The following is a 12919-nucleotide window of genomic DNA, read 5'->3' on the forward strand; positions in this document are numbered from 1 at the left end:
ATCACCTTCTGAAATTGGAATCTGATGATAGCCCGACGCCAAGTCGATCTTTGAAAACCAACTTGCTCCCCTTAGCTGATCCAACAACTTATCTATCCTTGGAAGGGGATACTTATTTTTGATGGTGATATTGTTGATTCCTCGATAATCAATGCAAAGCCGCATGCTACCATCCTTCTTCTTGACAAATAAGACCGGAGCTCCCCATGGGGAAGAGCTAGGTCTTATGAAACCTTTCTCCATTAAATCTTCAAGCTGTTTCTTCAACTCTGCTCACTCCGAAGGTGCCATGCGGTAGGGAGCCTTTGCTATCAGCTTCGCTTCAGGTTCCAAGTTAATTGTGAAAGGGTTATTCCGAGGTGGAGGTAACTCTTTCAACGCTGCAAACACATCCTCGAACTCTTGTACTACCGCAATATCCGTAATTTCAACTCCATTGCTAGTGGGCCCTTCACTAGCAGATATTGTTACCAGATACGCTTCTCCATCCTGAAACAAATCTTCCACTCTCAAGGCAGCTATCAAAGACACAGACTTGCTTGGACTTATCCCGTAAAACACTATTTGTTGTTGCCCGTGCTCCTTGAACAAAATACGACCTTTTTCACAATCTAATTGTGCCTGGTAGCCTGATAACCAATCCATGCCCAAGATAACTTCATATCCTTTTAAGGGCACCACCAACAAATCTGCCAAGAACATCTTCTCGCAAATGACTAACGGAACTCTTCTGAGGCCTTCTTTTGATTGGAGGGTTTGGTCTCCAGGAGTCATCACAGCCACATCCATCCTGTCAATCACAAATGAACCCACAAACTCGGCAGCTACCTCAGGGGCCACAAAGCTATGTGTTGCCCCCGAGTCGAACAATACATGTGTGGGACGTCCCGCAACATGTAAAGTTCCTGCCACAACATCAATATATATATCAACCACATATAAATTATCCAATAGAAGGTAACCAATCTATCACAAGCAATAAAACGACACAAGATAAAACTAGTAAGGTTAAAGAACCCAAATACCTGTGATGGGACCTTTAGATGGGCCAAAAAGTTTAGTATCCTCTAGTTCTAAAGCGTAAACTCTACCTCCTATAGCTTGCCTTTTTGGCGCTGGTGCGATTGCAGGTGCAGATGGAGGAGGATGGACAGTGATTGGCGTAGCTGGGATAGGACGATTGACGCTGCACTGGGTAGAGATGTGCCTTTCTTTCCACACGTGAAACATGTAGGATTGTAGGAGTTTGACTGAAAGGATCCAGGTTTCTTCCCGAAGCATTCACTTGACTTATGGCATGTCTTGCCACAGTTAAAGCATTTTCCTATGAACAAAGATCGTCGACTTAGCCCTCCCGATTTCTTTTCCTTATCTTTACCCTTGAATGATCTTTGATTTCCACCATACTTTCCTTCTTGATGCTGCTTGGACTTTTTACTTGCCGCCTTCTCAGCTTTTAATCCGATCTCGACATTCACAGCCTTTTCCACTAGCTAAGTGAGACTCTCGTAGTTCCCGACTGCCAGTCTATTTTCTAACTCTGGTTTTAGACCAAACATAAAGTTAGATATCATGGTCTCCTCATCATCTTGTCCTTGCAGTACGTGTCGTCGCAGTCGCATGAACTCAGATCATATTCTCTAACTGTCTTGTCTCCTTGTACTAGGTTAGCAAACTGACGTTGAAGCCTTCGCTTGGACTCAAGAGTGAAGTACTTGCGTTCAATTTCTTGTTTGAATGCCGCCCAAGTGGTGACCAGATGTCCCACTTGGCGATCCCTACTCTCCCACCATTCTGCTGCGTCTTTGTCTAAGTAATATACTGCCATCTTCTTCTTAGACTCTTCGGAACTTGTCAGGGTCTCAAAGCTTTTCTCCACAGTTCGAAGCCACTGGTCGGCTTCAAATGGATCTATCCCTCCTTCAAAATATGGTGTCTTTCATGGCAGTTATCAATGGTAACTTCGGTGTACTAACTGAAGGTTGTGGTGGCACGAGTGGCTGAGGTTGCACCTAAGGTTGTTGTAATGACCTCGCTATCTTGTCATGAAGCATCTTCAGAGTGTGCTCCATTCCTACTCCTTGTTGTGGTTGATCATGAACTTCTGGTTCAATCGGGTTGTTCCGCCTTATTGGTCTTGGTCCTTGAACACTCGACTCGCTATCATCTGTTTCTGGTCTTATCCTTACAGTACGGTTTGGTGGAAAGTATTCTTCTGGTGGTATCTCTTGATCATGTCCAAACATATTGTCGTTTCTTCCTACGTTTTCTTCACTGAATCCTTGGTTAGTGTGCGCCAGTGTTTGCACTCTCCCCTCGGATTCATATCCCAGCACCCTTCTTCTTGGGACTCTGTCTATACCCATCATTCAATCCTGTCCCCCATCACTCCTTCCCCTCCTTGCCATCTGCAATCCACAACAAGGAGTTCCTATTTAGAATACTAATTAGAGCGGAACTCTGCTGGTTTCCTGATATATCTTTTGCGACACATTTGACTCGATAAAACACGAAAAATGCGTGATTGACCGCATGATCTAAACCATGCTTTGATACCACCTCTGTAACACCCCCGAACTGTTTTCGACATCGGTCACTCAGCCGGGCAACAATCAAACAAGAACATGCCCGAACAACCTTCCTCTGTCAAGTCCGAAAGTGTTACGACGGGTTGAAAATAGACTTTCCAAGTCACAAACATAATTCTGTAACCCAGAATATCCATTCAAAACTCATTTCCTCTAATCTTCGGCCTAAGGCTTTGCAACCCATACCAAATCATAGAGCTGTGTTAGGTTGGACTAACCTAATATCAAATTCAGCACGTCATGAATATAAAACATACTTTATTCCATATATATAAAACATGAAGTTCACAAGCCCAAAATATTATACATATGGTCCATGGATGCAGTTGAAAGTAAAACATACATTTATATATCCTGAAAACGAGTTTTTAGCAAAAGATGTCCAATCTACACAAGCTCCTACAGTTCCGCGAGCGCTATGGTCCTTTCTACAGGTCACCTGCAAAAGGATGTGAGGAGTTTCACTCAGTGAGCCATGGTTCACTATCTAGCATATACAACTACCCGTCATTCTAAATCTAACTCCAAACACGAGCAAGATGGGTAGTTCAACAAGCAACATTCAAGATCATAAAGCAAGACCGATTTAAGCAATAAACCATTAAACCATATTAAATCAAAACACTCTTTATGAGTGTGGCATCAATAAAACATATATATATATATATATATATACTCCTAGGGCCCAACAGAATCATTCTTCCTCCACATAAGGGACACCGACAATCCCTTCACTATTACACCACACAGGCGTAGACGCTTGGGAATCGCCCGGTAACGGTCCTCAATCGGAATCGCCGTGCCCCGGTCCTCTATCGGACTCGCCGGGGGCTGTCACATTGATACCACTCAAATTACCCTAAGGAGTGTTACTCTCATCAAAAGAGGTTCAGATGTAGTACTTAGGGATCAAATCCACAAGGAGCTAGGGAACAATTAAATCTAGTGTTTATTAATTCTAAAGGTTGTAAATGTTTAAGTGGAATAGCAATAGTAACAAGCGAGTAAATATAAATGTAACTTGGTTGGAAATGATATTAGATGCAGGACCACTATTCAGGTGTTGGAGATTATAATACCTATAGATGCCTAACTGTTGCATGCATGATATATTAGAGCTCATTCGCTTAACTCAGTGATCAGCTGTCGCATGTACCACTGGTTAACAGACTAGATCTCGTGTCTCACCGGTTAGTATGCAAACACAAGAAAGTGTCGATCGATAGTCTATTAAGACGTCGACCGATACACCTTTGCCAACATCGATCGATTGTCAGTTGAGGACATCGATCAATGGGTTCTAGCCAGGCCTATGCGCGAGTATGAAATGCCCTGCTAAGATTCTAAATTGGCGGTTAGCCCTCTCTAGCAATCCTAATATGATAGATAGATGTCAGGATGGGATAACATGGATGCTTGAATATGCAATCCTATGATCAAGTTCTAGTTAGCTAGGCTAAAACAAGCAATGAATACAAATCTATCATGAATATCACAACAAGGAAGATCTATAGTTTGGGCTAATCCCACAAACATATCTGAACCCTGGATCTAACAGTTGAACTACTCAGACATAGCAAAGCAATTCATATCAATAGATAAATAGAAACTCATAAAAGAGATGAAAAGAAATAGAAACAAGGAGTTCCAATCACAAGTGATCTTCTCTCCCAAATGAAACTTGTAACAAAACTAGGTCTAGAAAAAGCTCTGTTCTTCTGCCGTCAAAAACACTAGGCAGTATATATTCTACTAGGTTAAAAACTCGTCAGGGTATTTTGGTAATTTGGCTTGGCCTTGGTTTTTAAGTCTGCTGAATCCAAAATGTCGTGTCTGGTGTCTCGACATCGATCGACGGTACGTGTGTACATCGATCGATATAAATATTTATCTGTCGAGGCATTTCCTGATATCGATCGTCAGCACTGATGCGCATCGATCGATTATTCTTCCTCTCGTCGACCTCTAAGTGGTCAGCTCGGGTGAAATGTCCTTTAAGCTCCAAAATGCTCCAAAGTCATAGCTTTACTCCGAAATGCACCTGGACCTGAAGACGTACCTAGAAGAGTTGAAAACATAGATATATATATATATATAGTAAAATACTTATATACCATGGATAAAAATAGGTCAAATCCAAGGTATATCAACTCCCCCAGACTTGCTCTTTTGCTTGTCCTCAAGCAAAACATACAGGCAGTCTCTCTGAAAGAGGTTTGAAAATATTTATGGATTTATGATATTAAAACATAGAAATCTTTCCTCAACAATTTTGCAACCACATTTAAAAATTCCTAATCACAAAAGCACACTATGCAATATCCTAGCTTAGGAACCATTTCTAACATAACACAACTCATCAATTCACGTCTGACATCCCCTCTACTGATTTCATTTCTTAGCATAAATATAAACTGAATGCTTTACCTTGGGAGTATCGATCACATGATGCAAGGATTTCAGACAGGTATCTGGAGCTGCAGGTAAAAGTTAGTTCCTAGTTTCTCTCTCTCTAAATTCTCTCTTGAGTCAAAGTCTGCTTCCATTGCAGATCAGTGACCAAGATTGGACAGGCTTCCATGAATCAAAACTTAATGGTGGTTGCCACCAAGTTCTGTTCACTTCTTTTTGACCTATATCCAAGAGTTCTTTGCGAAAGCGAGCCTTGAAGATTGCCGCCTCCAAGTCCCGTTTCGAACTCTTTTATTTGAGTCTTTATGAATCAAGCCTTAATGGTTTTAGCCATTAAGTCATGTTCAGACTCATCCTAATTGAACAATAGATCTTATTTATATTTTTTTCTTATTTTATTTTATTTTATTTTATTTTATTTTTTTTCTTTATTTTTTTTTAGATATTCACTAACTAATCTAGGGTCAAAATTTAGAGAGAGAAAATGTGATAAATAATCTAAACCAGGCGTTACCTTCCAGACCTGTCTGAAGAATCCGATCCCATGTATACCAAGCCCCAAGACAAGCAGTTATGTCAGGTTTAGTGTTGGAAATCAGCTTTGATTGCTTCATACGGTTCAAGGTAAGTGTGTAGTTGATAGGTTGATCCGCTTTAGCATCTTTAGTGCTATCTGCAATCAGTAAATCTAAAATGGTACTAAAGATTGGTTAGATATTCATGTTTAAATCAATATAGGATTATAGTCCATATTTTCAATAGCTAAGCATAATTTATTTGAAATTCCTTTTTACATAAGAATAAAATAAATTATATCAGTAAATCTCCCTCCAGACTAAAATTACACTGTCCCAGTGTAACTCAGCCGGAGTTATGATGAATAGTTTATGATGTACAAAATGTAACAAGTAGGGAAGATACATATGACCGGATTAGATATCGATCGATGTGTAAGTGTTACATCGATCGTCGTGTGGTTGCCTATGTCGAACGATGTCGACGTCTCGTCGTTGGTCGATATTCAGGTCCTTCTACTTGGGTCTCCTAAATCTGAAAGAAATAAAACGAAAGAAATTAAATGCTAGCTAATAAAACCAAAGTAAAATACCTAATAGTGGGTTGCCTCCCACTCAGCGCTTGGTTATAGTCATTTAGCTTGACTGTAGTAGTGATTGGCTATTGTGTGGAGAAGCAGCTGCTTGTTGGAAAGCAAGCATCCACGTCATCTCTGCGCATTCTGGACCAAGATGCAATGAAACTTCTTGTAGCCTCATCATTTCTTGTCCATTTGTCATCCATCTTTTCAAGTACTTTGGAGATGTTCTATAGCCTTTTTTGAATGTTGTCAATGCTGACCTGGTGCCAGCCTATGTTGTCAAAGGCGTATGCTGAAAGTTATGTCAGTTCCTTTTGCATTGACTCTACCGTCTTGTGTATCAGCTGCTCGCCGATTGGTGTAGACTCGGCGTCGATCGATGGGTGTAGACTCGGCGTCGATCGATGCGATTATGTGTTCGTTGGTCGATCTCGGCGAGTTGCCATCGATCGATTTCACTAGCGTCCTGTCGATCGATGCTGATATCTGGTGTTGAGCTGTGAGATGCCTCTGAATGGCTTTGACTTCTTTCTGTAGCCATTCTGCGTGGTTTTCTAGTCCACTGATTTTGTTGTCAAATGGAAAGTAGATGTCATCGCAGCGTTTGTCAAGTCGTTCTCCATGGTGTCTAGAGCAGTGTAGATCTTGGATGTGATCTTGTCAACCTCTGCTGCTGTGTAAGGAAGTAACTCCACAGGTTCTTGCCATCGATCCAAGGCCCTCGTAGCCTATCGATCGATGCTGATTTGCCTGCAAAAAACTTTGATTAGTAATGTTCTCAATATCCTTTTGGGCATGAAGTAATTGACAGAACAATTTGTTTAAATCTATCATGACTGGTGATATAAGCGGTCATGCATATCCTTGTAAAGTCCTCAGCCTCTCATTCATGGCTGAGACTTGGCGTCGAGCGATGTGAAGGTACACATGTCGATCGATGTGGCTGGTTGTTGGTCCTTCTTGCGAATGGTGTCCAGATCTGTGGGAACCGAAATTCGCACTGTCGATTTCCGTTTAAATAAGGAAACTAAGAAAACCCTAGTTTCCCAGAGGACCCGGATATCTGTTAATTACCACACGTCAAGCAATCAGAACACGAGAATAACAACGATAAAAATAAGAAATCGAAAAGAGAGCAAAGTAGATCTTATTCCGAATCTGCGTATGAGTGTTACAACAAGGTATAAGCCTGGGCTCGAGAGCTGTCGGCGAGATTCCTAGTTCTAGCAACCCTAAGACGGCTAAACCTAATTGAGTCGCAGCTCGAAATAACAAAAACGGAAAGTTGCCTAAATCGCTCTAAGTGCTAAGTTTGCTCTGAAAAGTTCTCCTCCTCTGCTCCTCGCCTAGGACTCCTTATATACTAGCTCCAAGGTCGGTTTACGTTTTTACTCTTCTGCCCTTAAGCCGTCATAGCAAAAAATGTAGATATTCATTTTTCCCGATCTTCACAATTATCTTCAAAACTTCCGTATTTTCGCCGGGAAACTTGACATTTATCCTTCCTCGTGGGCCAAGCGTGAACCATGTTGTGGTTCACGGGCTTTTGATTAGGAAAAATCGTAGGATGGGCCTCGAGTCGTGTTTTAGGTCCCTTTGGGCGTCTTCCGACTCGACACGTTTACTACGAGTTTTCCGCGGTTTCTAATCGAAGTTTTGATCGATGGATTAGAATAGCGGGAAACATGGACTGAGCTTGCCACGGTCTCGGGAGATAGCATTCGAAGGTTTGACGAGAAGGCAAGACTGGTGTCGTATCTCTGTTCGGAAAGGTTCAATCGCGTACACCGCGACCGATCTTTGGCTCGAGCCCGCCCAGGTCGCGTACACCCGTAGCGACGAGCGGACGATCGCCGGTCGCTACGTAGCGACCGAGCGGGCGATCGCTCGGTCGCTACATAGCGACCGAGCTTGGCTCGAGCTCGGTCGCTACGTAGCGACCGAGCGGACGATCGCTCGGTCGCTACGTAGCGACCGAGCTTGGCTCGAGCTCGGTCGCTACGTAGCGACCGAGCGGGACGATCGCTCGGTCGCTACGTAGCGACCGAGCTTGGCTGAGGTCGGTCGCTACGTAGCGACCGAAGCGGGACGATCGCTCGGTCGCTACGTAGCGACCGAGCTTGGCTCGAGCTCGGTCGCTACGTAGCGACCGAGCGGGACGATCGCTCGGTCGCTACGTAGCGACCGAGCTTGGCTCGAGCTGGTCGCTACGTAGCGACCGAGCTTTGGCCGAGCTCGGTCGCTACGTAGCGACCGAGCGGACGATTGCTTCGGTCGCTATGTAGCGACCGAGCATGGCTGAGATTGGTTGCTACGTTGCGACCGAACTTGGCTCGGGTTTGGTTTGAATCTCAAAGGATACTTCTTCGTAAAAACCTCGTATAGGTTATTTTTACGAAAATTACATCCCTTCTTTTACTAACTCTTTCGGAAATACGATCTCCGAGGATTTTCGGGTGGTAATTCCGTCGTGACCGTTTTTGACCACAACAAGATCTTGCTGTAGTAGATCGATTTTATTGCTTAGCCAGACCACGTTGTTGTTGAGAGGGCAATAAACGACGTTTATCCTTGTGTCGATGTATGAGACTTCCCATTCATCCCAATGTTGTGTTGAACATTGTGGTTCTGCAGGGATCTGAGCTGTAGGAAGACTGACGTCGATCGATGTTGCACTTGGTGCGTCGATCGATGCTGAGGTCGTAGCTTCCTTCTCAAGTTGCTGACGTAAACTCTCAATTTTTGTCCTCATTTATGCCATACATCTGAAAAGCTCATTGTAGCCTCTATCCAAAGGCTGATATGTATCTTCTACCAATGTTTTGAGCTCCTCTCCCAGTTTCTCCTGAGCTCCACAAATACCAAACACCATTTCATCGATTTCATCTTTGGTGTAGAGTTTTGGTGACAGTCTTGTGAGTGTGAAGGAAGTGGCATGTTCTGGAAGACAAATGTGGCTCTCCTCAAAAAGAGATGATCTTTCCAGTATTTTCCTTATGTTGTCCTTTGTGACAGGTATCATCTCACCAGCTACGCCTCGTGCGTGTCCACGCTCATCTCTGTAGACTCCATACTCGTCCCTTTGTTCCCAAGTAAACTTTCTGGCTCCGTACATGTCGAAAGTGCGGTTCCCACATTCATACCGTCTGTCGATCGACGTCGGTTCATCCCTATCGATCGACATTGGTGTTACCCTGTCGATTGATGTCTCTGTTGTACCGTCGATCGATGCTTTCCCTTTTGGTTTACGTGATAGATCTGGGTTGGTCTCTGTTGTGGTGACTCCTGCGTGGTTGTTAAGATCTGTTTGAATGACGTATGGAGTGCCACGTTGCTGTGAGAATAGGTTGTCAGGTCCATTGGCTACTTGAAGGATGTCTGCTATGTCCTCTCTGGACACTTGTAAAATCCTTCCATCCATTACACGTGCGTTGTCATATGGGTCCCTGAAAATACCAAATTAATGAGGTGTTAGAAAACCGTAATCAATATTTTCAAAATCATTCAATTTAGAAATAGAAAGATTAGGGTTTAGAGTAGTATCGATCGATGTAGATACAGTTACATCGATCGATGGCAGTGTAATTTCTGCAGAACTTTTGTACTTGAGATGATTGCTCTTCATGGATTTTTCTGTTGATGTAGAAGGAAGAGTGTTCATCTTTTTTGCTTGTGTGTTTGCTCTGATGTGTGTAGGTGGTTTCGGTAGTGCAAAACGATTTATATAGGTATCTATAAACCTAGTTGGGGAGGGAATATTCTCCTGCTCCTGAATTTTCGCTGCGGCGCGAATATCGATCGATGTTCCTTTCGGGGTGTCGATCGATGTGAGCAGTTGTTTTGCTGGACGAGGGTGGGTATCGACTGATGTGGAGTGCACAGCGTCGAACGATGTTGGAAACGTGTTGGTGAACTTATGTGTTTCATGTCTTTCATCCTGCAAAGACATTTCTATTGCATGTTCTTTCCAGTAATCCTCATCGTATTCCTCGGTATGTTCCTCATTAGGTGAAGTAATTACAGTGTCAACTGCAAAACTTTCATGGAAACCACTGTCTGCCCAACTGCCTATGGAATAATCATCATGTCCTCTCTTGCTTGGAGGTTGGAAGGCAAAATGTTGGTAACAATGTTTTGGTGAAGCGAAATGGTCAACTGGGTGCATTACGTCGAGTGACATGTTGTTGCAGTCATCGGTCACCGTTGACACATCGGAATCGATTGATGGAAAGGTTGGGGTGTCGATCGATTCTGAGTACTCCGTTTCGTACTCCGATTCATACTCTGCTCCACAATGGCATGCGCCAATGAAGCCGAGTTCTTTCCCATAATCCATAGAATTAATGACCTTTCTCTTAGGTCGGATGGGGTCGTAGTGGATGTTTGGGTCTTTGAGCGTTAGACACAATTTGTTCTTTTTCATGTCACATACGGCTCCTACTGTAGCTAGGAAAGATCTTCCAAGCAGAAGTGAAGAGTTTCAGTTAAGCTTGATGTCTAGGACATGAAAGTCTACAGGGACAAGGGCATTACCAATATGTACCTCCAGATCTCTTATGATACCTCCTGATCATTTCTTTGAAAGATCCACGAAGGTAAAGGATTCCGTTAAGGGTTCGATGGTCAAACAAAGCTGGTCTGCCATGATCCTAGGGAGGATACTAAATGATGCTCCTGTGTCACACATTGAATGGGGAAATTCAACACCCTTGACTACGCATGGTATTGCAAACTTCCCAAGATCACTCTTCTTCGTCAATGTGATCCTGTGTTTCATCTTCTCTCTGACTTGATGAAACATTCTCCTAATATCCTCCTCGGTTACCTTTGTTTCTCTGAAGAACATCCACAACCGGTGTGTGAAGTAAGCTTCATCAAAAGGTTTTTCGATTGGGATCCGGAGGACTCGTTTAGTGAAACCATCCATCTCCTTATCGTTAGCTTCTCTCTTAAGGTTTTTAGGAATCTTCTCCTTTCTCTTCCTTAACCTTCTCCCTTCAGATTCTTGTTCTTCTTGAACATATTCTGGTGAATTATTTAAAGGGTTGGGTTTTGGTTCGGGTGGGTTTGCTAATGGTTTAGGTGGTGGTGTGAGTGCTTTGATGTAATCATTATCGATTGAGGGTAACCGCACTCGGTATGTCAGAGGTGCCTGTCGATCGATGGGACGTGTGTTGTGATGATCGACGTCGGACTCACTCTGTCGATCGATGGTTGGCTCAACCGACCGATCGATTTTATCATAGAAAGGGGAGGGTGGGTGAGGATGCTTAGCTGTGAATTCTTCATGAGTTAGAATTCGAACCGCATTGCATTCAGTCGATTTGGCAGACGACATCGATCGATGACTGGAGTAATCCGTCCATCGATCTTCATCATGGTCTGTCGATCGATGCGAGTTCATCGACATCGGTCGACACCATTGGGATCCGCCGAGACTCATGGAGCTTTCGATTTCGAAATCTCCTTCCTCAAGCTTTTCATTTCTCACCACTTGCCAGAAATCATCATCTATGATGGCATTTACGTGGTGTTTTCCTTTGTCGGCTTCTGCCTCTCTAGCGAAATCTTTTTGCCTCTTTATAGTCTCGCCCGTCTGAATTACTTGGGTTTCAAGTTTTCTCACCTGAGTCCCTAAGGTCTCGATTTTGGTGTTCAGATTGTTGTAGGCAGAGTCTATCTTACCGTTGATATCCACAGTGATTTGTTGTTGTCCCAACAGTACTCGATCAAGCATCTCTTCGATCTTGCTTTCCTGAGAATGGGGTGGTGGATTTTGGTAGTAAGAGTTCGAGTAGCTCTTGCTGTTGTTGAAGGGTTTTTGAAATTGTGAATTTTGGTTACTTCTTTGGCCATTTCCAAAGAAGTTTCTGTTTCTGCCCTGGTTTCCAAATTTCTGGAATCCGGTACCTCCGATGTAATTCACGTTTTCTTCTCCTTCCGTATCTGCTACTTCTCCTTCAGCTGAACAGACTTGCTTCCTAAGAAGTTCGTGCACCACATCTAACTTAGGTCTTACTTCGTCCATATGTTCCTTCCTGATAGAGGCTAGAGACTTCTTCCGTTCAGAGTCAGTGTTTTTGGTGCTGCTGCTGTTAGCAAGGTTTTCGATAAGTCTCACAGCTTCCAACGGATTCCGAGTAGTGAAGTTTCCTTCACTCGCCGTATCAAGGGCCATTTGATACTATAAGGCGAGACCTCGGAAGAAAGTGCTTAGCAGCTGCACTTCGTTAAATCCGTGGTGTGGACAGCCTCGCTGGAAAACCCTAAATCTAATCCATGCATCTTTGAAGGACTCTCCAGCCTTCTACGAGAATGTGGAAATTTTGTTCCGAAGTTCTTCAGTGCGCGCCTCATCGAAGAAGTTTCGTAAGAAAGAATTCTTGATGTCGCTCCAGGATGTTAAAGATCCTATGGGTTGCTGCTTCTCCATTCAGCGTGTATCTGAACTGTTTGCACAGCAGGTAATCTTCGGGGACTCCTTCCATCCGAATAGCAGCGATTAGATCCTTAAACTGTTCCAAATGGTCCATAGGATGCTCGTGCGGTAACCCAGAGTAGGGTATCTGCGACACGAGAGTGTAGTATTGAGGCTGCAGCTCGAAATTCTGCTTCTGGATCTCCGGAAGTCGAATAGCTGATCTGTTGGAATAGTACTCATCTGGGCGATTATAGTCGGCCAGTGGTTTCGATCGAGCGTCCTCATCTACAGGTTGAGCAGCTCCTGTAGCATCAGCATCAGGGATTACAGTTCCCTGAGCATCTATTTTCTGACCTGTTGCATTACGCAGATGACCGGCCTGGTCATACAGGTTTCCGTTCT

General features: G+C 43.6%; 1 protein-coding gene and 1 non-coding gene across 2 annotated transcripts; one reads left to right on the plus strand and one right to left on the minus strand.

Annotated features, from left to right (window-relative positions):
* Positions 1-273: 273 nt before the first annotated feature.
* Positions 274-1230, minus strand: LOC117132707. Its single transcript, XM_033287523.1, has 2 exons — positions 1026-1230; positions 274-905 (listed from the first exon to the last, which is right to left on the minus strand). The coding sequence occupies exons 1-2, from the start codon at positions 1228-1230 to the stop codon at positions 274-276; spliced, it is 837 nt and encodes a 278-aa protein (XP_033143414.1).
* An 11099-nt stretch (positions 1231-12329) lies between these two features.
* Positions 12330-12435, plus strand: LOC117133151. The gene has a single exon (XR_004456992.1). It is a non-coding gene; the product is annotated as a small nucleolar RNA R71 (small nucleolar RNA).
* The last annotated feature ends 484 nt before the right edge of the window (positions 12436-12919 follow it).

The sequence above is a fragment of the Brassica rapa genome, chromosome A03 (genome assembly GCF_000309985.2).
Source record: "Brassica rapa cultivar Chiifu-401-42 chromosome A03, CAAS_Brap_v3.01, whole genome shotgun sequence".
NCBI classification, from domain to species: domain Eukaryota; kingdom Viridiplantae; phylum Streptophyta; class Magnoliopsida; order Brassicales; family Brassicaceae; genus Brassica; species Brassica rapa.

Bases quoted from the DNA above. Each gene is read 5' to 3' on its own strand.
- LOC117132707 (XM_033287523.1), bottom strand. From the start codon at position 1,230: ATGTTTCACGTGTGGAAAGAAAGGCACATCTCTACCCAGTGCAGCGTC. The intron at 906-1,025 runs GTATTTGGGTTC...ATGTTGTGGCAG, and splicing joins ATCTAAAGGTCCCATCACAG to GAACTTTACATGTTGCGGGA.